The 25615-nt window shown below is 46.0% G+C and overlaps 1 protein-coding gene across 1 annotated transcript; it reads left to right on the top strand.

Moving 5' to 3' along the window:
* Positions 1–1056: 1056 nt before the first annotated feature.
* On the top strand, positions 1057–15972 carry MSRB1 (methionine sulfoxide reductase B1). Its single transcript, XM_034420683.3, has 4 exons — positions 1057–1283; positions 8948–9090; positions 10013–10127; positions 13105–15972. The coding sequence occupies exons 1-4, from the start codon at positions 1229–1231 to the stop codon at positions 13131–13133; spliced, it is 342 nt and encodes a 113-aa protein (XP_034276574.1). The 5' UTR covers positions 1057–1228; the 3' UTR covers positions 13134–15972.
* Positions 15973–25615: the final 9643 nt, after the last annotated feature.

Here is a 25615-nt window from a genome sequence, read left to right as displayed (position 1 = left end):
GTACAATGTACATTTCCTGAACTTCTAAACTGTTGGTTGGTGTTAAACCGTAAAGGAAGCTAAAGGAATGTGTCTGCTCCATGGAAACTGGATTCAAGTGTCCTTTTTAAAATCACAAGCGTTACCATTTGAGTTACATTAACCAGGAGCACAAAGTCCAAGGGAATATTCTGAGAAAACCTCCCACCAAATTACTGAGCAAGACCTCAATATTTCTGTTTTATGCAGTGCAGATAAATTGCAACACTCTTGTAGCATTTCAAAATCTCTGAAAACAAGAGAGATCTTTCACCATTTTGAAGGATTATAAAATTATAATAGGTGACGCTTTCCTCTAACATTTTGCAGATAGTATTAAAACCTGCTGTATCCATCAGGGAAAAGGACAAGAAAGCTATTTTCAGCTCCCTTCAGAACAAAGGAAGAGCGCCGCCTCTTCCATGTCGGAGAGCCTTTGAGGTGGTAGGGAAATTAGCATTACCAGCCACCCGAGTTCTTGAAAATACAGCTCTGTTGAAAAAAAATGCTGCGACTGGAGGACCTTTTTCTGACGGTAGAAAAAAGAGGCCTAAGCGCATCTGCAGAGTTTGGCTGCAATTTTTGTCCCGGAGGCCAATAAAGTTCTTCTCTCCTCCTCTGCGGCTGCCCGCGTCCCCCTTTAAAGGCCCGCGCAGGTGCCCGGTGACCCCGAGCGGCTCCAGCCATGGGGAGACCCGGGGGAAGAGTTTGGCTCCGCCCGGCAGCAGCGCAACGGAGAAGCGGCTTCCCGCTTCCCGGCCGGGTGGCCGCCTTCCACTCTCGGGCCAAGCGGCGCTGCCCACAACCCAGCCCGCCCGCCTGTCTTCGCGTGGCCGCCGGGCCTTCTCCAAGGAGGCGGCCCCGGGAAGGCGGCGCTGTAGGGCGGGAGGCCTTGCGGGGCTTCCCCCGAGGGCTGCAAGCGGCCATTAGGGGAACGCGCCCCGGTTCAAATGGGCCCCTTGGGCACCTCTAATCACGCAACTCCCCCGGACGGCGGGCCCCGCTCGGCCGCCTCCTCGAGCCCAGCCCGCCGGTCGGGGCAGCCCAGAAGCGGCCCGCCGGCACCAGCCAGGGGAGGCGCTACCTGCGCAGCAGCGGCCCCGCCGCCCTCGTCACTGCCCGGGGCAGGCGGCCGCGGGAGGAGGGGGAGGAGCGGCGGCCGCTCTTAAAAGGGGAGCGGCCGGCGGGCGGGCGGGCGAGCGGGGCAGCCATGGCCTTCTGCAGGTTCTTCGGCGGGGAGATCTATCAGGGCCACTTCGAGTCCGGTAAGGCGAGAGCGCGGCGGGGGCGCCCATCGCTCCGGCACCGCTCGCCTCTTCTGGCGGCTCAGATTGCGGAGGGCGTCCCGGGCGGCTGGCGGTTGCTCTTTGAGCCGGCCCTCCCCGCACTGGCTCCCGGAGGGGTGGCGCTCTTCGGGCCTAAGCGGGCGTCGAAATCGGGCAGGGCCGGAGGGCTCCAGCCTGGAGAAAGGGTCCCCCGGGTGTGCGCGAGTGGGGGACGCGCGCGTGCTGGCCGGAGGAAGAGGCTGCATCCCCTCCCCCTCCCCCCCTTGTCTCTCGGGGTGGCTGCCCAGGCCCCTCCCCGACGGCAGCGGGCGGGCGCTTAGCCCCCTCCTGGTATTGAGGAGGGGGGTTTTCTAGAAAGCAAAGGAGGCCAAGATCGGGAAAGCTTTGCGTTTGATGCTCCCAGGAGATCCCAGGCCCGGGAGGGACCTTGGCGGCCTCTAGTGCAACCCCGTGCCTAGGCAGGAGACCTTACGAGAGAGATGGGAGGTGCTGCGCTCCTTTGTCCTGGACCAAGCCCGGATCCTGAGAGGGAAATGAAAGATCGCCTGGTTTTACTCCCCACCCATCTATTTAAAGCAGACCCCTATGAGGTAGGACAGGGTAACTGGTAACTTCCCCATCGCTGATGTTCAGGGTGTGTATCAGCCTTACAGGGGAGACCCAGAAGAGGAAATTGAGTCCCCAGGAAAAAGAGTGGTACTTATGGAGCCTGGCTAAAGGGGCAGAATCTTGCAAACCCTTTCTCCTCCCGTCCCTGGGTATGAAGGAGCCTGCCTGTCTCACCTCTCCGAAGGGAACTTTCGGCCTCTCCCAGCTCCCTGCTTTGTGTGTGGCTGTCTCTGATCGGCACTTGCTGATGGGACTTGAAGAGAAAGTTCTCAGAAGCTTCCCAGGCTTGACAGGACAAAGTGTACTACTTCGCTCACACATGTCGCACACACAGCAGAAGGTCTTCATTGAGCTGCCCGAGCCAAGTATACAATTCCCAGCAGCTCTTGAATAACAGAAACCCCCCACAGCCCCTCTAAATTTCACCGGGAGTTCTGCGGAACCGGCAAGAGGGGCGGTCTCAAGTCCTGAAGCCAGGCAGAAGCCAGAACAAAGGTGTTTGACGAGGCAATTGCTCCAGAGGTTTGAGTGAGGCAAGGCCCCAGGTCAAGGCACGAACCAGACGTCCAAAGTTCAACACGAGTTTGAAGGCAAAACATGAGAAGCAGAAATCATGGCGCAAGGAATCCACACAGGGGTGAAATGCTCCCGGTTCGGACTGGCTCGGGCGAGTAGGTAGCGATGACGGACGGTGGTTCAAAGAACCGGTAGCAATGGCAACCCGAGGCTCCGCCCACCCGCCCAGTCGTCGTTACTGCTTTTAGTTCCAGAGAACCGGTAGTAAAAAAATGCTTAAAAAGTTTTTAAAAAGTTCCGACGATCAGCTGAGCAATGCATGATCGTAGGAACTTTTTTTTTTTTACTTTTTAAGCATTTTTTTCTACCGGTTCTGGAGAAACAAAGCGCTCGGCTGCCCCCCTTTTCACTCACCCCGAGCTTCCTGCTGTGGATTTTGATGCCTTGCTTCACACGCCCCGGGATTGTCGCCCTCATCTTCCTCCTCCTCCTCCTCTCCAAGTGGAAACATGCCAGGAGCGCAAAAAGAAGCGCTTGCTTGCTCCTGGCGTTTTTCCATTTGTTTCCCCCCCCCTCCCCCAAGTCATCTCCCAGACTGGGTGGTCGAGGTAGAAAGGCTTGCAATCTTCGGGGCTAGGAGGCATTGGATCCGGCTTGGCGAGGGGGGTCAGGATGGTCAGGTGCTGATCATCGGAAACTTTTTTTTTTTACATTTTAAAGCATTTTTTACTAGTTAAAAATGCTTTAAAAAGTAAAAAAAAAAAATTGGCCACGCCCACCCAGTCACATGACCACCACCAGGCCACACACACCCCAAGCCACGCCCACAGAACCAGTGGCAAAAGAAATTAGATTTCACCCCTGAATCCACACACATTGTTCCAGCAATGCCATCCCTTTGAGTGGGATTAAATAGATCAGCGGTCACCAACTGGTGGTCCATGTGAAAATTTTGGTGGTCCGCAGAAAAATTATTTGCATTTTTTATATTGCACTAAGTTAGGGGTCCTCAAACTACGGCCCCTGGGCCGGTTCCATGCAATGAACAGTGTTGCTGCAGAGAGTCTCCCCCTCTGGGGTCTTTTTGTGTGGGCCAGAGGGGGGCAGAAATTCTGACTTGGGGTCTGCTTCAGCCTCCTGGTGTGGGGCTTTGGGTGAAGGCTGGAGGGAAGTGCCGCTGGTGGTGAAGAGCCGGAGGGCGTCGTTCCAGTGGGACTGCCTCATGGCTTGGAATTGGCTGACCATCTCAGCCCGATGAGCCTCCAGGCGCCAGTACCTGGCCTTGCACTCCCGCAGTCGTCCCTCTGCTTGGAAAGTCTATGCTCGTAGTCCTCAGGGAGGTGACTCTGCTGAGCCCCCTTCTCGGTCAGATCCAATTTGAACTGAGCTGTTTTGCCAACTCTTTCTCATGGTGGCTGCTTAGCTCCAGGAACTGCTTCCTGTTGGGGCCCTAAGGAACCCAGGCGAGGAGGCAAGGAGTGGCTGGCAGGGGAGGGGCGAGTAGAGGCCAGCGAGGCGCTGCTCGACACAAGTGACATTGAGTTGGCCATACCCACCCAGTCACATGACCACCTAGCCATGCCCACCCAGATCATTAAGCAGATCATATTCGTGGTCAGCGGGATTTTAAATTATGAACTTAGTGGTCCCTGAGGTCTGAAAGATTGGTGATCCCTGAAATAGATAACACTGGTACGGCCCCTCACAATGGGGAGACTGCCTCCTTGCCTGGCCTACCAGCATGGTACTTGTCGCCTTTCTGTCCTGCGCGTCCTTGGATGGCGGGGGTAGCCGGGGAGCTGTGTATACCACCACCTCATCTTCGCTGACCACAAGCAGCTGCTCCTGTTCTTCACCTGCTGCAGCCGTGGCTCCCTCTGCTTGGGCTCAGCCTGCTGGCCGTCTGGTCGTTTGGCTGTGGCTGCTCCATCAAGCTGGAGCCCTCCGCTCCCTGGCCTACACATCCCCATACTCATTTCCTCAGCTGTGCCAAGGAAATCAATCCCCAGCTAATCCTTCTCCCTGAATTCACCCCCAGTGAGGAGGTCCATGACAGAAAGTTACAAAATATCTCACCCTTCCCTATTTATCCTGAGGAGACCAAGTTTGAGGCAGTAGTTATATATTAATCATGAAATAAGGCTCCTCTATACCAGAAATGCCTCCAACAGTCTCCTAAACTGCTATCTTGGAGCACGAAGCAAACGGGAAAGCTTCAGCATGGGCAGATTAATTTATGCAGTTTGCTATTTGCTGACAGTCAGGAGACGAAAGCAAAAGCTAAAATGATCGGTATTGTTTTTGAGAAGCCTCCTTGGGAATCAAGTGAATTTTTCCATTAAAAACTACTTCTCCCACTTCCTCAGCATTTCCAAATTTGGATGCAGTTATGCCCTGAAAAAGCAGCAGTCCAGATATTATGGGATGCAGCACTGTTTCCTTGCCCTACTCTGTTGCTTTAACATTGCAGTAACAGTCCAGGGCTGTTGCTGTCCCAAAGTGTATCTGGAAAAACTGTTTTCAGGTGGTTTCTCCGGAAATATACTGGAGGGCGGAAGAGGCAGCCTCTGTCATCCTCTTGTGCAAGAAAATCCCTCTGTCTGCTTGTGCTTGTGGAATCTTCATAGCGACAGAAACAATGCCATTTTTTTTCATTCATGAGAATATTTCAAAAATATTCTATGGAGATAAATATCATTTATCTTAAATGTATGCTAAATACATTTCTCTCTTTAAATTTATATCATAGTTTGGCTGTTTACAGTACAGAATTCATTTCCGACAGCAGTTAATGATTCGGGCCTCCCTGTTGGGGCTTCTTTCATTCTCACACACTTTGTTGAGGACTCAGATCGCCAAGTTAACCCTCTAAGCCTGATCTCTGCATTCTCCACCGTCACAGTAGAGTTGCCATCTCCAGCCTGCAGTCCCACTTTCTGTTTCTGGTGGCTCCTTCATGCCCTGACAGTCAGCAACTCCTTGCTTGATTGCAATATTCACAGGCCCTGATATATGCCACCACATTATGTTCAAGAATAAAATAGTTTCTTCCACAATTTCCCATAGCTTCCTGTAACAAAGAAAGTCAAACTGTGTCAGTTGCTGGTTTCCCTATGTTTGTCAGTTTTACTCTTCTTCCCTGGCAAAAGAAAAAAACAACTGTCCAGTACCAACTTAATTTTAGGTTTCTGGCTCTGCAGTCCTAACTAATTGCAGAGTCACAGCAGAGTCTGGCAAGTTTCAGCTCTGGGGTATCTGATTATGTCTCCAAATTAGAATTGGCTTGGTGCTGCTCAGCTAATTATTATATTTTTGAGTAAATGTTTTTCCACTTCCAAAAAACCTAAGTCTTTTCAGACACAGGATATGTTATTTTATTTATTTATTTATTTATTGGTTCGATTTATATGCCGCCCTTCTCCGGAGACTCAGGGCGGCTTACAATGCATTAAGCAATAGCCTTCACACTTTTGTATAGACCTGCTTAGTAGGGCTTTTGGCCCCCCCAAAGCGGTATTCTTTTTTATACAAAGTCAGCTTATTGCCCCCACAATCTGGGTCCTCATTTTACCTATCTCGAAAGGATGGAAGGCTTTTTAGGTGAGCACCAGCACCTTGAAGCGGATCTGGAGGACCACCGGCAACCAGTGCAGCTCGCGCAACAACGGTGTTATATGGGAGTAACAGGAAGCACCTGTAACTACCCACGCGGCTGCATTCTGGACCAGTTGGAACCTCCGGGTGCATCCCAAGGGCAGCCCCATGTAGAGGGCATTGCAGTAATCCAGCCGAGAAATAATAAGAGCATGAGTGACCGTACGGAGGACATCCCTGTCTAGGAAAGGGCACAACTGGCGCACCAGGCGAACCTGTGCAAAAGCCCCCCTTGTCATGGCTGTCAGATGGTTCACCAAGGACAGCCTTGAATCAAGGAGGACGCCAAGATTACGAACCCTTTCCGAGGGAGCCAGAGACTCCCCTCCCATCAGAAGCGATGGGGATACTAGATCATGAGATGTCGGCATCCACAGCCACTCTCTTGGAGGGGTTGAGTCTGTTCCTACCCATCCACTGCCTCTAGGCACTTAGACATCATGGAAAGGGTATCCCTGGGTTGATCCGGGGTGGAGATGTAAAGTTGAAAGGATGGAAGGCTGAGTCAACCTTGAGCCGGTCAGGATTGAATTCCTGGCTGTGGGCAGAATCAGCCTGCAATACAGCACTAACCACAGGGCCACATACTATAATGAAGCTGCACCAGCACTTGATTGTTCTTTGCCAACATGAGAATCCAGGTTCCTTGTGAAACATTCTTGAAACATTCTTCTTGAAGCAATCTCAACCCATGGCTGCTGCTTCTCACATGTCCTACATTCCAGTGGATTCCCTGCCATCTCCTTCATGGTATTGAAGCTGAGCCCATGTTGCTTGCTGACAGTACTGAGAACTCTGTCTTGAGAACTGCTTTCTCTCAGACAACTAGAATGATAGAATCAGCGTTGAAAGGGACCTTGGAGGTCCTAGTCCAACCCCCTGCCCAAGGCAGGAGACCCTAAATCATTGCAGACAAATGGCTGTCCAGTCTCTTCTTAAAAACTTCCAAGGATGGAGCACCCACAACTTTGGAGGGAAGCTGGTTCCACTGGTTAATTGTTAAGAAATTTCTCCTTAATTTCAGGTTGGATATCTCTTTAACAAGCTTTCACCCATTACTTCTTCACCCAAGTTTTCACCCATTACTTCTTGTCCTCCCCTCAGATGCTTTGGAAAATAGGTTGACCCCTCTCTTCTCTGTGACAGCCCCTCAAATATTGGAAGACATATCACCTCTAATCTTACTCTTCGTTAAACTAGACATACCTAGTTCTCTCAAACATTGATCCTACCGTTTAGCCTCCAGACACCTTATCAACTTTGTTGCTCTTTTATGCACTATTTCTAGAGCTTCAGTATTGTTTTTGTATTGTGTTGAGCACAATTTAACACAGAATTCCAAGTTTGATTTCATTAGTAGTGTAAAATGATATTAATACTTTGTGTGGTCTTGATACTATTCCTCTATTCATGGATCCTTTTTTACATCTTCAGCACACTGCTGACTCATGTGGTTTTCCACTAGGACACCTAGATCTCTCTCTCACAGGTATTAGTGTCGAGCCAGGTACCACCTATTCTATGTCTGTGCATTTATCTTTTCTCATCTACTTTTCTCACCATTGAATTGCATTTTGTTGGGTAGGGCCCAGTGTTCAAGTCTGTCATGGTTGGAGACCCCTGCATGAGTGGATTGATTGTTTCCTTAACTTTTTTTCTTGCTTTTTGCATGTTGAAAAAAACATTATTGTTATTGTTATTATTGTCATTTGTTGCAAGTCTTAGTCTGCCATTCTGAGCCTTCCTGACTTTCAGATTTGGGCTATTTGTTGGTATTCTGTTTTAGTTATATGTCCCTCTTTCAATGTTTTATATTGGTCCTTTTTTCCTCTCAGTTTGTCAGAGAGTTCTTTATGCAACCATGATGGTTTTGTCTGAGTCTCTTATTTTCCTTCTCTGGTGTTGGGTTAGATCAGGTTTTTATAATCTCATTTTTCAGAGGTTTCAAAGTCTCTTGAGTTGTTTTCCCCTTTTAAGATTTCCATCCATGTTTCCTCCTAGTTTTATGATAGTGAGGGCATAGTACTTAAAGTCAGGGGTGGGAAGTTGGCCACAGCATACTGTATACAGCCCACTGTAGCTAAATAGGGTTGGATTGTTTGTGTAACACATCTTTCAGATGTGCTGAAATACTTGTGGAATTCCACTAGCCAGTGTGGAAGATGCCAGCTTGGAGAAGGCTGAACTAGATCAAGCAGCTCCAATATTTTGTTCCCTGCTATGAAAATAACATTTACAGGTAGTCAACTAATGGCAGTAGTTAAGCCTGGTGATTATGATAAATCGTGAAAACTATAAAGTGAGTCACCACGTGACCAATCTAATTTTACCACCTTTTTTGTGGACATTGTAAAGTAAATGTGGACTCATTGTTAAGTGAACACTGTGGTTATTAGGCAAACCCATTTTTCATCATGAGCCAGTTTTTTCCAGAAACCAAAAATAAAAATCAGTTTCCTGGTAAATCATCATAAATGGCAGTCACGTGACTGTGGGATGCTGCAAGTGGCCATATGGGCCAGTTGCCAATCACCCAAAATGCAGTTAAGTGACTGTGGGGAGAAGGCATTGGAATTCAGAACTGGGTCTTACGTAATGCGGGGATCCGGCATAAGTTCAAACAGTTGCTAAGTGACCAGTCGTAAGTGGATAACTGCCTGTAGAAATGTGTACAGAAGGGGAAAAAAACGGCAACTTTCTAGAAAACCTGTGATGGTTATCAAATAATTTCTGGCTGATATTTGAGATGAGTAAAATGAGACATGCTTCTCTCTGCACCCCAGCCTTCCTATGAATGCATGCCTATTTAATTCCTCCATGTCATATATATTCTTCTTCCTCCCCATCTCCATCTTTGCTCACAGGTATATACATTTGTTCCAAGTGCGGCTATGAATTATTCTCCAGCCAGTCCAAATTCCTTCATTCATCCCCTTGGCCAGCCTTTACCCATCCTATTCACAGTGACAGCATCTCCAAGTACTTAGAACGCCCAGGAGCTTTCAAGGTGAGGACTTAGGTTGTGCTGCAATGGACTCAAAGCTTGGCAAGGGCAGAGTTTGTAAATCAGTATCCCAAATGCAGCTGAAACTCGCTGGTAAATCTGGCAATGCCCAGAGTTGCATTTGAAATTGTAGGGATGGTTTCCAAGGTTTGGCTTTGAAGAGAATCTCTTTATTCAGTATGCAAGCAACTTATTTAACAGGGTATCTTCCTTCATAATGGCATGAAGTAGAATTATCCTCCTGTTTTTACTTACTTTTTGTAGCCAGTGTTGATGCCATTGGATTACAGTTTAAACATTTCTTGATTGTCTTTCTCTTTTTTTTTAGATCAAGTCTACAGGTTTTTCTCAAAATCTGAATTTACTTATTTTCTATAGACGCCCATCTTAGCCAAGTGATTCAAATTGTTTTAATTGTAAAACAAAAACTGTACAAAATAAATATATACAGCAGCTGAGAATACTGCAATATCAGACTAATTGTCAGTAAAGCCAAGAAATGGGACCCTTAACACATTCAGGGCCCTAGGCTTAGACACATAGCCAGGTTTTTAAAGGCTTATGAAATTTCGTAACTGTGTTTCAAAAACATTATAGTGCTTTTGAGGTATTTTGTAGATACCGTATTTTCAATTAGAAGCTTCTTAAATGTATTGATCACTACTTAAATATTATAAATAATCAAAGACTGTCTTCCAGGAGGGAGACAAAAGAACTAAGAGAATGAATAGTAAGGAACCAATTAGAAGAAGACAGTCATCAGTGGGGGCTGCAGAAAAAATAGTGTTTTCTTCTGAACAAATATTGTAGAAAAACTATGATTGGACATGGATTACGCTCTGTTACAGGCTATAATTCTGCTTTTCAGCTGATTGTAGGAAAGCAGCAGAGTTTTTAATCTTAATTCCCTCTAATTTCCTTGCAGGTCTCATGTGGCAAGTGTGGGAATGGCCTGGGCCATGAATTCCTTGATGATGGCCCCCAAAAGGGCCAGTCTCGTTTCTGAATATTTAGCAGTTCTCTCACATTTGTTCATAAAGGTATTGTAAACCTACCACTTGCTCTTCCTTGCCCAGATTGCAAAATTATTTTTAATAATAAATAATGTAATATTTGGAAAAATAATAGTTTTGGCTGCAATGTTCTTTGAACCCCATGCAGCCTCATTGTGAAGATAGTGAAATTCAGAGTTCTCAATGATCAGAAAATGTACCAGTAGCTTTCAGTATCACAGAAAGCCCTTTCCAGAACTGTATGAGGGGCTATCCATTCTTCTATCTATTCATTGGGGGCAGGCTCAGAGTGTCAGGGTTCCAAGTAACACCCCCAACCAAGTAAGACTGCGAGGCAGGCATTTCCTCAAAGTTCCATTTTATTAGAGATGTCAGATTGGTACATCTGGGAAAAATCCGAATCTGAAGTCTCCTGGGTTTTCCCCACCCAAAGGAAAGTCAAAGTCCCTTCCCCTGCATTCACACGTCCATCCCATGGTCCAATCAAGTCACTATCCTAACTGGAGTTGCTTCCCAGTGCCATAAAGCTATTCCAATAAAAGAAAGCAGGCAACAATAATACAATAAACAATTCTTACTTTAAGATTCAGAGGTTTATTTCATGAGCAATTTGGAAACATGAAAAGCCATCACAACATTACTTATATTAACAACCCATTGCAATGAGGTCCAGTGACGATAGCTAAGTCCAGCAAGGAATAGCTACGGCCAATGGAATTTTACTGAGGTTACTTCCTTGTATTCCCATACTGACTGTCAGTTAGCACATACTTGCGTGTACATGTGAAATCTACTATCTGCTTCCTTATTTCCCAACGCTTTTAATGTTCCTAGCCCAAAATAGCTTCCAAAACTATTTACTTTGCAAATACGTTATAAAATTGCTCTAGCACAGCAGATTACAAATATCACGTTATTCTTAGGAAATCATTCTAGCTAGCACTCCAATATATAGCAATTCATTTGAAGTCTACTATCATTTTGAGGCCTACATAATTTTAGCAAATCACAACCCAGTTTTCCTTTCCTCACACCAGTCATACCTCTCCAAGTGCAGGCTGAACGTCCTTGACTCCCAGTGAAAGAAGGTTGTTTTGGCTATACATCTCACCCAGTGGTGGGTTGCTCCCTGTTCTGTCCGGTTCTTGCGAACAGGCAGTAAAAGCGGCGGTAGGCTCCGCCCACCTGCCTGGATGTGATAACGGATGATCTGCGCATGCACAGAAGTGCGCACGCACACTCCCATTGTGAACTGGTAGTAAAGATAAGTAGAATCCACCCCGATCTCACCCACCTCCCAGTTCCCACAAAACCACCAGTGTGGCAGCCCTGAAGATCCAAAGAAAAAGATGGCCTCCAGGATTGACACAGGGCTGGGTTTAAGGTCTGGTGTTTAAAGGTTCCATTTAATTCTTAAACTATCCAGATCTGTCCCCCATTGGATTGAATTTTCCCAGGTTAGGGAAGAAAAAGACACAAAATCCTTAAGCCCCATGATCCCCACCCATGCCCTCAAAATAATTGAAACATGGGGATCAGTCTACTCCTTCTGGCTATCTTAACAGATTTGGAAGGGTCCTTGTAGGTCATCTAGTCCAACCCCCCGCCCAAGCAGGAGACCCTACACCATTTCTGACAAATGGCAGTCCAGTCTCTTCTTGAAAGCCTCCAGTGATGAAGCTTCCACAACTTTCGAAGGCAACTTCAGTTCCATGGATGGATTGCTCTCACTGTCAGAAAATTTCTCCTTATTTCTAGGTTGAATCCAGGGGTGAAATGCTACCGGTTCGGGTGAACCGGTAGTAAGAAATATTTTTTTAAAAAAATAGTTTTTATTAAATAGTTTTTAAAAAAACAAACAAACAAAAAACAAACAAACAAAAACAGATATTTACATCTTCTTTTCAACATCTTCGCATCAGTAATCCATATTTATACATTTTCTCTTTCTTATCTTAATATATCTTTTATACATATATTTCTAGTATATCATATATATATATATATATATATATACCATTATAATATATTCTCTTAATCTAAATATTTTATTTACATTTAACATAAACAGGTACCTAATTTCCTTTCCACAATTTATATCTTCCCATTTGTTTCCATATTCCTCCACCTAATTTAACCATTGTTTAGTTTTCTTTTGTTCCCCCCCCTTTTTTCCCCCTTTCTCCTCCAACCATTTATACCATTTCTCCAAGACTAAGTAGTATTCTGTTTCATCTTTTTCTTGTATCTCCTTTGTGACCTTATCCATTTCCACACACTCCATAATTTGTAAAAAATATTTTTAAAAGGTAAAAAAAAGGTTTCGACGCTGTACTGCATGATCCTCGGAACCTTTTTTTTTTACTTTTTTAAAGCATTTTTTACTACCTATTCGCTGGAACCGGTAGTAAAAAAATACTTTAAAAAAGACAAAAAAGAGTTCCGAGGATTTCATTGGCTTTTTTGGTTGCCGCTGCACAGTTGGTTCATATTTAATTGGTTGTCCACTAAGACTCCAAGATCCCTCTCAGTTAATGCTATTAAGCCTAGTTTCACCCAATGTGTACTTTTGGTTTTTCTTGCCTAAGTGTAAGATTTTACTTTTCTCTACATTGAATTTCATTTTATTAGTTAGTGTTCAAGTCTGTCAATATCCATCTTCTACAGCTTTCTCAGATGAATTTACTTTTCTGAAAAAAAAATCATCCTTCACATATAAAAACCATGTATCCCTGTGTATGATTTTCACCAGCAAATTATCTGGGCAACTGACCTTGGAACTCTCCTCAAATATGGTGGAATGTTAGTTAATTGCCCAATTTTTCACAGTGGAAAGTCGAAAAGTCAAGGGCAATGTATATTTTGACATGCAACAGTTTACTGAATCTATTTTGACTTGCTGCCAAAGAATGCTTCAAATATTATCTGTAGCAAAGCAGCTCCCAAAAGTCTGCTTAGAATGAGAACTGTTGAACTTACTATTTCTCTTTCTTTTATTTTCCAGATCAATCTGGGAAGAACATGGAAAAATAAACAGGCTGACAACATTTTGGCCAACTCCACTCGTGAGCCTTTGGTGTTGGATGGGAAGCTTCCATTGCAACATGATCTTGAACTGGATGAAACCAACTCGCTGGACTTCTCCTCTTCATCCATTCAGGTCCAAGTAGCCAGCATCTGGTTTGGCAACGAGATGCTTGGCAGAGTGTGCTCCAAGTGCTGGAAAGCCGCACCCCAGAATTCCCCCATGAGTTCCATATGCCAGATTATTTTGCTCCGATTCAGATGTGAACTGGACTTGCTCAGGTTATTCTTCTTAAGCTAGTGGGCCAGGGACCCGTCTTAATGGGATCTGGCAGTGGCATTTTTCAGCAGTGTTTTTCAGTGACATTTTTGGCTTCCCACTGTTTGTTTCCACTGCTTATGCTATGCCAGAGAGAGGGGAGTTACTACCAGTTGCAACCCAATATTTGACCCTCTTTCTTCACTGGGTCCTGAGTGAACGGCCTCCTAGCCTTTGTGTCCATATGGAATCAAAGAGATGGGATGTGCCCTTATAGATTACTTCTACTTCTGAAAACCACACAAAAAATGTGGCAGGAAGCAATGGTGCCTCTGGAGGAATTTTTTGGAAATGTTTAAAATGTGTGTTGGGGTTTCTGGTGGTGCTTAAGACTCCTGTGTTGCATCAGATCCCACCAGGCATCTCTATCAGGACTCTGCTCCAGCAGTTCTTGGAGGTTAAGCAAGGCAATAATTTTAATGGTCTGCTCCTGGCCAGAAGAAGCTGCCATTACTGTTGTAAAATTTACAGATGGGCTGTGTTTAGGTATTCCAGAAGGCCTTCTTCCCTTCAGCAGACAGTCTGCATTCCTGAGTCCCTTGTCCATGACACACTGTGGAACACTCCAAAATCTTTCCTCGGGCCCCCTCCACACACCCTCAGAAATGTACTTGTCTTTTCCTACAGACTGACCTCCTCTCTCAAAGTGAGCAAAACTTTCTGGCATTTGAAACTATCCTTCTGTCAAGGTGAACAAATGGCACCCTTCCTACTCCCTGGCATAACATTAGCATCTGGTGGATGCCACAAGTATCATGATAACAGCACACAGTGGATGTGAACTATGTAATATTTGCATATAGGTTGTGATGATGTCTTGATGCACAAGTGTCACTGTGGCTTCTGCTGCATATTATGTAATTCACATTGTTTCCATAATGTTGCTATGATGCTCATGATGTCACTTAACTTTCCCCATGTCTATGTATCCTGGGGGGCATTTTCTGGTACAGCATCATGGTATGAATTGCCCCATGTAAACCCATTCTGGAAAGCAGGGGTGAGGAACATCTATATGAGCCTCCCAGAAAATGCCCCAGGGATATTCCTTTTGCACATAATATGGAGCTTTTGCACACGATACGGAGCAAGTATCACCTACATGGCACCTTTAGACCCACAGACCTCTCAGGAAAAGAAAATGAGCAACATAGTTGGCATTTAATGTTTGCATACAGCTGAAATGAACTAAGTTTTTAAACGGTTGATTGAGAAACACATGAACTGGGTGTCCTTTTGACTTTAATTTGAACCACTTCAGCTGCCATCAGGATCCCTTTGCATCTCCATTAAAAACAGTCACAGGAAGGCGAATGAGAGCCTCACTTCTGAGAGCTGCCAATGAATGAGAAATGCATGAAAGGAGAGGTGGTTGGTCTTGTCTAGGCTGGAACCTGTTGAGGTCACTTAGTTCCTAGAGCACACTGTGGGTGACAAAGTTGGATCTGAATTAGAATTTAGTTGCCTTTCAGTAGCCCTGCACCAAAGAAAATACAATTTGGCTGGTGGTCATTTTCTGGAGCCAAAAATTGCATCCCATCACATGTGCAAGCTGTAAATGGTAACATAAGCCAGTGTGACCTCTCTGCTCAAAGGGCTAATTGCATATTACAGGGATCAATAGCTTTCACTTTGCCTTCCTTTGTGATCATCCTTTCTGAAGGAATTTGGTGAAGCCTGGGCTTTGTTGATTGGTCATCCACCTGTGAAAATCCACCTCTGGCTGTTACTTGAGTTTCACTTTGATGGAAAGTGTGAGATTTCAGAGAGCTGAAATTTCCCCCCATGTTTTCACATTCATTTTTTCTTGCATGTGCTGCCAGAAAATGTCCAACAGAGTTTGCAAACTTTTAAAGTACTCTCAAACATGAACAGTCTAGAAACTGAATTATAAGGAGCAGCAAAATCTCCCTCTTCAGTTCTTAAGCCTCATCACAATTTAACAAAAGGACATCTCCTCTTTTCAAGATTGATTTTTGTGAAAGATCTTTTGCTTCTACCAGTGCTGTTGACATTTTATCCAAGGATTGATATGTGCTTTTTTGCTTTTTTATTTTAAATTTAATAAGAATTCAGGTGTCAACTGCATGGCTACAAGGAAGAGTTGATGATTCCATTTTGACTTCAAGATAGCAGCTGTGACTATGCAACTGAAGCCTTGTCCTTTAATGCATCACATTAAACATGTAAAAGGACAGGGACTCCACTTGCATAGTGTCAACCATTTTTTTTTTCTTAGTGTCCTGTGGACACTCTTGCAAGAACTTTAGATTCAGGTACATGGCTAGTTGAGGACCGGATGACTGTATTTTTTGGAGTATAAAACGCACCTACCTTTTTTGGTTGTTTTTTTTTTAAGTTTTTTTTTTTTTTTAGACAAAAACACATACAAACATACAATGTATTTTCTTTGAACCCATAAAATACAAAACTTGGTTAGAGCTATATGCGGTGCTGGATAAAATGGTGGCTCGTATTCACGTGTTGTTAATTGTATAATTCTGTAATCCCAATAAATATTGAAAGCCAGTTTGGTTTAATGTTTAAGACATCAGATTAAGAACCAACAGACAGTTCTAGTCCTGCCTTTGGCATGAAAATCGCCTGGGTAATTTAGGGCCAGTCACTCTCAGTCCAATTCACCTCACAGGATGTTGTGGGGAAAATAGGAAGACTATTAGGAATGTTTGCCACCTTGAGTTGTTTATAAAAATAATAAAATCAGGATAAAAATAAATTTAGCCCCCAATTCTATTCAATGGTTTATTAGTTGTATCCAGGCAACTTACATAGGCAAATATTCTCTTGTTCGCTTTTAACAAGCTAAACTTCTATAGGAAATACCCAGCTATCATGACTGATTTCAGATGTGAACTCCAGAATAATAGACATTACCTAGAATTATACGAGTCTATAATTATTGGTGGTTTTATTTTCAGCATCCCTCCTAATTAATCCAAGCATGGAATATGTTATTTTTTATAGCAACCACACATCAGGTTCTGTGGGGCTGAGGCTTTATTAATAGACAAGGAGATTGCTCCACGCTATTTGTTCTTTATCTCTGTGTATAGCGTGCTGGGGACAAGGAACTTCTCAAAATTTGCAAAACTAAATGCAGCTGTAAGCTTCCAGACAGCTGACCATCTAACTTCTTGCATATCTTCAGCAAAGATGGGAACATAGGTGGGAGAGGGATATGGTCTTCCGGATGTTCCGTAATTCCCAAATTCTCTCCTGGTCATACTAGCTAGAACCAGTGAGAGTTGCAGGGCTACACCATCTGGTGACACCAAATTTCCCCCTCCCCTGGTTGGCTTTAGCTTCTCTGTTTTTGGAGGGCAGCATCAAAAAGACCCTCACATGTTGAATGGGAAGTCTGTTCTAGAGTGGCACAATTCATAGATGGCATAAGCCAAGTCTATGTTGTTTGTCTTGCTAATAATCTAATGATTGGGAAACCCCCAATCTTTGTGAAATTTCTCAATTGGTGGAAATGCACCAGCCCAGAAAGTTTGATGTCTCAGACTGAAAATAAAGGACATAGATGCTGCTTGGTGGCAGAACATCTTCTCGATGCAGAGAAGGCCTGGACTGCCACTTCAGAAGGAGTCTGGGAGCACCTTTTTCAATTCATAAAATTGTATTAAAAGGGAGAAGCTTTCCTGAGCTGCATCTCACTTCATAACATACATCGTGTGACTGGACTGATGCAGGACTTGGGGAGGGGGAGGAGGTGAAGAGGGTTTGATTATGCAGGTGCAGGTGGCATGTGAGACAGATTACATATTGTAAGATGTTAGAAACCCATTCTCAAGACTTTTTGAGATAGTTTGAAACCTTTTCATGTACTGTATGTGAATTAAACAATCTTAACGGTGTGATTAAAGTCTCATTTTCCCAAAACAATCACTGAGAGGGGAACTTGAAATGCTGTAACTTTGTCCTGGTTGTCCTGATATCTCCTTGTATCTCATTAAATTAATGGTTGTCCTCCCACAAGGTGCCAACAAGCAGATCAATAACTTTGCACCATGCAACAAACATAAGAAAACTTTAGCCCTAAAGTTGGGCACCTGGAATGTTTGGACAATGACTCCCGGTCTTTCTGACGATTTACAAGAGATAGATGACGTACGTAAGACAGCTGCCATTGACATGGAGTTGAGCAGACTGCAGATGGACATCATTGCCCTTCAAGAGACAAGACTGTTAGACTCGGGATCTGTTAAGAAGAGAAAATTCTCATTCTTCTGGCAGGGAAAACCATCAAACGAGTCTAGGGAATATGGGGTTGGCTTCGCAGTCAGAAACACCTTACTAGGATCCATTACTCCACCTGCTGCAGAAAGTGAAAGAATTCTGTCCTTGCAGCTTCACTCATCAGCAGGGCTGGTTACGGGATTTCTTTACTGACGATGCTGCCGTCACTGCTCACTCTGCTGAAGATCTTCATGAACTTATGGACAGTTTTAGCAAGGCCTGCCAAGACTTTGGACTAACAATCAGCCTGAAAAAACCACAAGTCATGGGTCAGGACGTGGATTCACCTCCCTGTATTACACAAGAACACAAGCACAAGAACTGGAGGTCGTCCATGACTTTGTGTACCTTGGCTCAACTATCTCTGACACTTTCTCTTTAGATACTGAGCTGAATAAACATATTGGTAGAGTGGCCACCACATTTTCCAGACTTACAAAGAGAGTATGGCTTAATAAGAAGCTGACGGAACATACAAAGATCCAGGTCTATAGAGCCTGCGTCCTGAGCACACTCTTGTGCTGCAGTGAGTCTTGGACCCTTTACGTACAGCAGGAGAGAAAGTTGAACACCTTTCATATGTGTTGTCTCCAACATATTCTTGACATCACCTGGCAGGATAAAGTTCCAAATAGCGCAGTCTTGGAACGTGCTGGAATTTCTAGCATTTATACACTACTGAAATAGCGACGTCTACGCTGGCTTGGGCATGTCGTGAGAATGGCTGATGGTCGGATTCCGAAAGATCTCCTGTATGGAGAATTAGTGCAGGGAAAGCACCTGAGGGAGACCACAGCTCCCTCTTGCAGATAAGGATATCTGCAAGAGGGGCCTAAAGGCCCTGGGAATGGACATTAACAACTGGAAAACCTTGACCTCCAATCATTCAGCTTGGAGGCTAAAGACACAGCCTGGCCTTTTCCAATTCGAAGAGACACTTGTTCGGCAGACTGAGGCAAAGAGGCAGTCCCAGAATCTGTGAAATCTGGGGGCTGGGCAGGGGACAGAATGTATCTGTCCTCAGTGTGGAAGGGATGGCCACTCTCGAATTGGCCTTTTTAGTCACTCTAGATGCTGTTTTAGGACCTCTTTCCAGAGCACGATACCATAGTCTCTTGAGACTGAAGGATGCCAATGACAATGATGTCCTCCCACAACTTACATCTCCACATCACTGGATGGATTCAAAAAAGTTGTGAAACTTTAGCTGAGATAGACAAGAATGGATTTGGGAAACTCTGAAAAATGTAATTATAAAAGCCCAGTCAAGTTCAATATCACTAAAAAAAACCAAGGAAACCCCCCCCCCCAGCATGGTTGCATAAAGACCAACAGAGAGAGAGAAAAGGATAAGTACAAAATTGGAAAGAGGGACAAATAGACCAAACTTGCAAAGCTGAAGTTAGGAAAACTAAAGCTTTGAACGAAGTAAGACTTGTAACAAATGTCAAAAACAATTAAAAAGTTTATTTCAATGTATAAAAAAGAAGAAAAAAAATCAAAGACCATTGGTCCAGTAATGGGAGGCGATGGCAAAGAAGGAACAGGCAGTATAGAGAAAGCAGAACTGCTTAATTCATAGTTGGCATCTGTCTTCGCTCAAAAAGAAAACAATTTATTATTCAAACTTCTATACCGCCCTTCTCCTTTCGGACTCAGGGTGGTGAACAGCCCAGATAAAAAACATTTATACATAAAGTTAAAAATAGATTTAAAATAATTAAATAAATTTGGCCCGAAATTTAAAACTTATCAATTTAAAAATCCGTATCAAATTTTAAAACCAATCCTAAAATCAGGACAGTCCGGCTAACTGGAAAAAAAAAAGTTTTTAGGGCCCGACGAAAAGTCCGGAGGTCGGAGATCACTCGTATCTCTGGGGGTAGATTGTTCCAAAGGGTAGGTGCCACCACAGAGAAGGCTCTCCTCCTGGGGGTCGCCGGCCGACACTGTCTGGCCGACGGCACCCTGAGGAGGCCCTCTCTGTGGGAGCGAACTGGCCGGTGGGAGGCTATTGGTGGCAGAAGGCGGTCCCATAAGTACCCCAGCCCTAAGCCATGGAGCGCTTTAAAGGTGATCACCAACACCTTGAAGCGCACCCGGAAGTCCACCGGAAGCCAATGCAGCTCGCACAGGAGAGGAGTCACATGGGAGCGCCCCGTCGTTCCCATAATCCCCCGCGCGGCCGCATTCTGTACCAGTTGGAGCCTCCGGGTGTACCCCAAGGGGAGCCCCATGTAGAGAGCATTACAATAGTCCAGACAAGAAGTGACGAGTGCTTGAGTGACCGTGCGTAGGGAGTCCCGATCCAGAAAGGGGCGCAACTGGCGTATCAGGCGAACCTGATAGAAAGCCCCCCTGGCCACGGCCATCATATGCCCTTCTAAAGACAGCCGTGCATCCAGGAGGCACCCAAGTTGCGGGCCCTTTCCGTGGGGGCCAATGATTCGCCCCCAATAACCAGCGATGGTGTCAGCTGGCTATACCGGGACGCCGGCAGCCACAGCCACTCGGTCTTGGAAGGGTTGAGTCGAAGCCTGTTTCTCCCCATCCAGACCGGCACGGCCTCCAGACACTGGGACATCACTTCCAAGGCATCATTGGGATGGACTGGGGTGGAGATGTACAGCTGGGTGTCATCAGCGTACTGGTGGTATCTCACCCCAAAGCCACGGATGATCTCACCCAGCGGCTTCACATAAATGTTGGACAGGAGGGGCGAGAGGACCGACCCTTGTGGCACCCCACAAACAAGGCGCCTTGGGGTCGACTGCTGCCCCCCTGTCAACACAGATTGCAACCGGTCGAAGAGATAGGAGGAGAACCACCGCAAAACGGTGCCCCCCACTCCCAGTCCCTCCAGCCGGCGCAACATGATACCATAGTCGATGGTATCAAAAGCTGCTGAGAGATCTAACAGGACCAGGATAGAGGAATAACCCCTATCCCGAGCCCTCCAGAGATCATCCACCAACGCGACCAATGCCGTTTCCGTGTTGTACCCAGGTCTGAAGCCGGACTGGAGCAGATCCAAATAGACAGCTTCATCCAGGTACTGGGGAAGCTGTTGCGCCACCACACTCTCAACAACCTTCGCAATAAAACGAAGGTTGGAGACTGGACGATAGTTAGCCAAAACAGCTGGATCCAGGGATGGCTTCTTGAGGAGAGGCCTCACCACCGCCTCTTTCAAGGCGGCCGGCAGGACACCCTCACTCAAGGAAGCGTTGATAATCCCCTGGAGCCAGCCTCGTGTAACCTCCTGGGAAGCCAGCACCAACCAGGAGGGACACGGGTCCAATAAACATGTGGTCGCGTTCAGCCATCCCAAGATCCTGTCCACGTCCTCGGGAGCCACAGGATCAAACTCCTCCCAGATAACACTCTCAAGGCCTGCCTCAGTCATCTCGGCTGGACTAACCCAGTCAGCGGCCAAGTCTTCCCGAATCTGAGTTATTTTATCATACAGATACTGTGCAAAATCCTCAGCTCGGCCCTGCAAGGGGTCATCCCGCGCTCCCAGATGGAGAAGGGAACGGGTCACCCTGAACAGGGCGGCTGGGTGGTTATCTGATGCCGCGATAAGAGCGGGAAAATAGCTAGATTTTGCCGCTTTTATCGCCACTAGGTAGGTCTTAATATGAGACCTTACCAGTGTCAAGTCAGATTCGGAACGACTGGCCCTCCAACCGCTCTCTAGGCGTCTTTTCCGGCGCTTCATCTCTCTCAGCTCCTCAGAGAACCAAGGAGCTAAGTGAGTTCGGTGCCGGGTCAGAGGCCACAAAGGCACAACCCGGTCCAAAGCCCCGGCAGCCGCCCTATCCCAGGCGGCCACCAGGTCATCAGCCGAGTCATGAGCTAGAGTCTCAGGAAATGGCCCAAGCTCCATCTGGAACCTATCAGGATCCATGAGGCGCCTGGGGCGGAACCACCTGGTCGGCTCCGCCTCCCTGTGACGGGGTGCGGCGGTCAGAAAGTCAAGTCACAGGAGCGAGTGGTCAGACCATGACAAGGGTATATACTCAACTTACCAAAAATAACTCTAAATGACAGGTTAGGAACGCAAGTTAAAAACTGGGTTCACATGCCTGTAGCTGCTTCAGCCCTTGGATGCAAGAAGGGGTGCTCCCATTGATGTGAAAACTCCAGTTTCTTCTCTTCAGATCACACATCTCTGCCAAGCAGAAACAAGTCAGTAAGGAAATGAAATAGGTGGTTATAGGATGGGGGATGCCAAACAGAAATTTATAACTACTCACACAGAAAAAGGTGGTTTTGAATTTACAATTCAAACACTTTGATTGGAGCATAACCTTTGCCACTGAAATGCTGTCTGTTTTGTTGCATTGACGTTGCTGCCTTTACCTCTGAGTAGAATTTGTGCAAGAGGGAAGGAAATGATTTCTACAAACTTTCTGGCCTGAGACAACTTTGCTGTCTTGTCAAAAGTACTTTTAGGATTAAGGCTTCTTGATGATTGAAAAGACTGACTGAGAGTTCACTCCCAAAGGAAGGAACCACAATTAACCCCAATAGGGCGCCATTCCTTTCAGAAGGAGATGAAAAATGCCGTGTTCCCTTTTGCAACCTTAATAACTGGAATTCAGGGCATGAGGAAGGAGCAAGGAAGAGAGCTGATCAGAGACTGTTACATTCCAGCTGAGGGGTCAGAGTTGAGTATGCTCAGTTCAGGGCATGAGAAGGCAATGGGGGACTGGTGCTTGTCCAACAAACCAGGTTAAATTGTGGTTAGCTAATTTGGGGTATTTTTTTTAATGAGAGGGTACATGGTGCACTCAGAATATTTTTTTGGCTAGTAACAAAGATATCTGGCACAAGCTCTCCTGGATGCTTGAAATGTTAGAATCAGAAAAACCTTATTTATTTATTTATTTATTTATTTATTTATTTATTTATTTATTTTTGATTGATTGATTGATTGATTCAAAGTGGTGTTCTTTTTTATACAAAGTCAGCTTATTGCCCCCACAATCCGGGTCCTCATTTTACCTACTTCGGAAGGATGGAAGGCTGAGTCAACCTTGAGCCTGGTGAGATTTGAACTTGCAGTAATTGCAGGCAGCTGGCAGCTAAGTGCTACTTAACAGCACTTTAGTCCGCTGCGCCACCAAGGCTCTAATTCAGTATTTCTCATCCTTGGCAGCTTGAAGATGTGTGGACTTCAACTCCATGCTGGCTGGGGAATTTTGGAAGTTGAAGGTCACACATCTTCAAGTTACCAAGGTGGAGAAACTCTGTCCTAATTGATATTCATCACCTGATTGTGAGAATGAAGCCATGATGCTAGTTTGAAGCCACTTAGATTTGGCTCATCAATTAATTCAATTTGAAATAAATTGAAGCTGGATAGCAGAGTTTGCTTTGAGTTTTGCAACTGGAGAAGGATCAGCGCCAAGAGAACCCTGTGTTGAGCCCCAGTCCGGGACTCGCCATACCTGGGGGGGGGGATGCAGCGGGAGCAACAGCAGCAATGAGTGAAGTAGTGGCTTGCTGCCAGCGGCCCAGTTCCTGATGGCGCCAAACAACTGAGGTGTTCCCTGCCGAACCTGCACTGCCCAGCTGATCAGCCTTCCACAGCAGCCATGCACCGCCCAGCGAGCCATTCCAGGTGGCAAGGAGAACTGTTGCTGCCAGATGGGTGGCGGCCTGGACAGCAGGTGCGGCCCCGATGCCACCGGATGCCAGATTGTGGTTCCCGGTGGGTGTGGCTGGTTGTATGGTCGGAGGGTGGGGCCCAGAGACACAAGAGGACATTGGGAGGTGGACGGTCCCAGTGCTGACTTTGCATGGGACTCGGTTCCTGCTCGTTGTGTTCTGAGGCTCTGGCCTGTTTGTGGGGAATAAAGCTGAGTTTTGCCGCGTTTTGCAGCGTGCCTTGGCTCTCTTTGTTCCTGGCCAGGGCCGACCCAGACCGGCTAAGAGAAAGTCAGCACTGCTCCTTTCTTTTTCCCTCCCTGAATCCTCTGTTGGGGCTGCCTAGGTGGGTGCTTGTCAGGCAAGGCAATGGCGGAAGGAACAGAGCCGGAGGTGGGAGAGGTGGAATCTGCAGTGGAGGAGGAGGAGCCGAAACCAGAGGTACTGGAGGACGTTGTCCTAGCATTGGCTAGCTGTGAGGCCAAAGGAGTGTGAGGCAGGCGTGCAACCAGTGGATGGACAAGCAGGCCCAGGGGCTGGACCATTGAGGGAGTGGTGGCATAGTTCTGCTGTGACTGGGGCTTCCGGCCCACGTGTGCCAACTCCCCCTCACTTTGGGGCTCCATTGAACGAATGGCGGGAGAGACGCTTAACGGGGGACGAGGACGGGTAGTGGAGCTATTCAACCGCCCCAGTAGATGCACTATGGACATGCGGGAGTGGTTCAGGTAACTCCGTCCTGGCAACCATGGGAGATGGGAGTGGAGCATGGCAAGCGCAAGAGACAGGGCCCCAAGCGGAGATCTGGTTCCACCTGGCCAGCCGAAACTGCGCTTAGACAAGGTGTCCAGCTGCTCCCACGAGGCGGCACGGCCAGGTCCTTGGGAATAGGAGTCCTCGCTGACTGACGTATTGTGGCACCTGGACCAGTCCACGCATGGTGCACCCACAGCAGGGGACTCAGGGCCCCATGGACAGAGGCATCAACCAGGAGTCCAACCACCAGCCCTTCATGCGGACCCACGCCAAGCAGACCAGGCCTGTCTGGCCACCTGGCTATTGGCTCCAGCAAGTGGCATGGGGCCAGGGCCGGATTTAGATGAAAAGAGGCCCTAGGCTATTCCACTTATGAGGCCCTTTCACCTATACTGAAAGTGTAATTTTAATTTTGCTAACAATTTGAATGTAGGGAATGTAGGCCCAGTGGTGGGATTCAGTTATTTTAACAACAGGTTATGTGGGCGTGGCTTAGTTGGGGGTGTGGCTCGGCAATCATGTGACTGGGTGGGTGTGGCTAGCTGGTCACGTGACTGTGTAGGCGTGGGTAGCTCGTCATGTGACCGGGTAGGCGTGGCTATGTGCATAGACTTTTTTCAGAGGGCTGAAAAAAGTCATTTCTGACTGGTCCTCGCACTTTTGACCGGTCCTCACACTTATGACCATCCTCACATTTATGCCTGTGCAGCTTTCTTAATAACCGTGTCACTCATTTCACAACTGCTTCTCTTCACCATGGTGACAAGATAGTGCAAAAACGTAAAATGTGAGGACAGTCGTAAGTTCGAGGACTGGTCAAAAGTGCGAGGACCAGTCAGAAATAACTTTTTCAGCCCTCTGAGTAGTCCATATGGATAAAAGGATACAGCAATAGAGAGGGATGAAGGAAGGGAAGGGAAATTAGAGTAGGAGGGAGGGTAAGAAAGGGAGGAAGAGAGGAGGAGAAGGAGAAAGGAAGAGGAAGTAGGGAGGAGAAGAAGAGGGGGAGGAAGAGAAAGTAAGAAGGAAAGAAAAGAGAGAGGTGGTAGGTTTGAGGAGAAAGATTGCTGTACAATAAAAAAGATGAAAGGGAAGAAAGCCAACCCCAAACAAATATAAAGATATTAAGTTAAAGAATGAATTGTTAAACTTTAAAGAATAAAAGAGAACAAATATGAATAAATAGCAATAATTAGAAACACACATACAAACATACAATGTATTTTCTTTGAACAGAGTATTTGGCCGGTTCACAAATTTAAACAGCGTTTAGTCATTTCAATTAAATTTACAATTTCTATATTTCCTTTTTGCCATATTTATTCCTCATCTATTTTTGTAAAAAACCAATATTACCCTTCATCCTCATCTCTAATCTTAATCAAATTCAATTTTTCCCTTCTATTCTATATTATACCCCTTCCCCTTGTCATCTATTTTTATATCCATCCTCACATTGGTTAATTATGTAATATTAGTTGTTTAATATAAATTCAAC

This window comes from Pantherophis guttatus, chromosome 14 (genome assembly GCF_059756535.1).
Source record: "Pantherophis guttatus breed Tessera chromosome 14, ASM5975653v1, whole genome shotgun sequence".
Classification (NCBI taxonomy): domain Eukaryota; kingdom Metazoa; phylum Chordata; class Lepidosauria; order Squamata; family Colubridae; genus Pantherophis; species Pantherophis guttatus.
The sequence above is the reverse complement of the archived record's forward strand: the minus strand, read 5'-3'. Positions and strand labels throughout refer to the sequence as shown.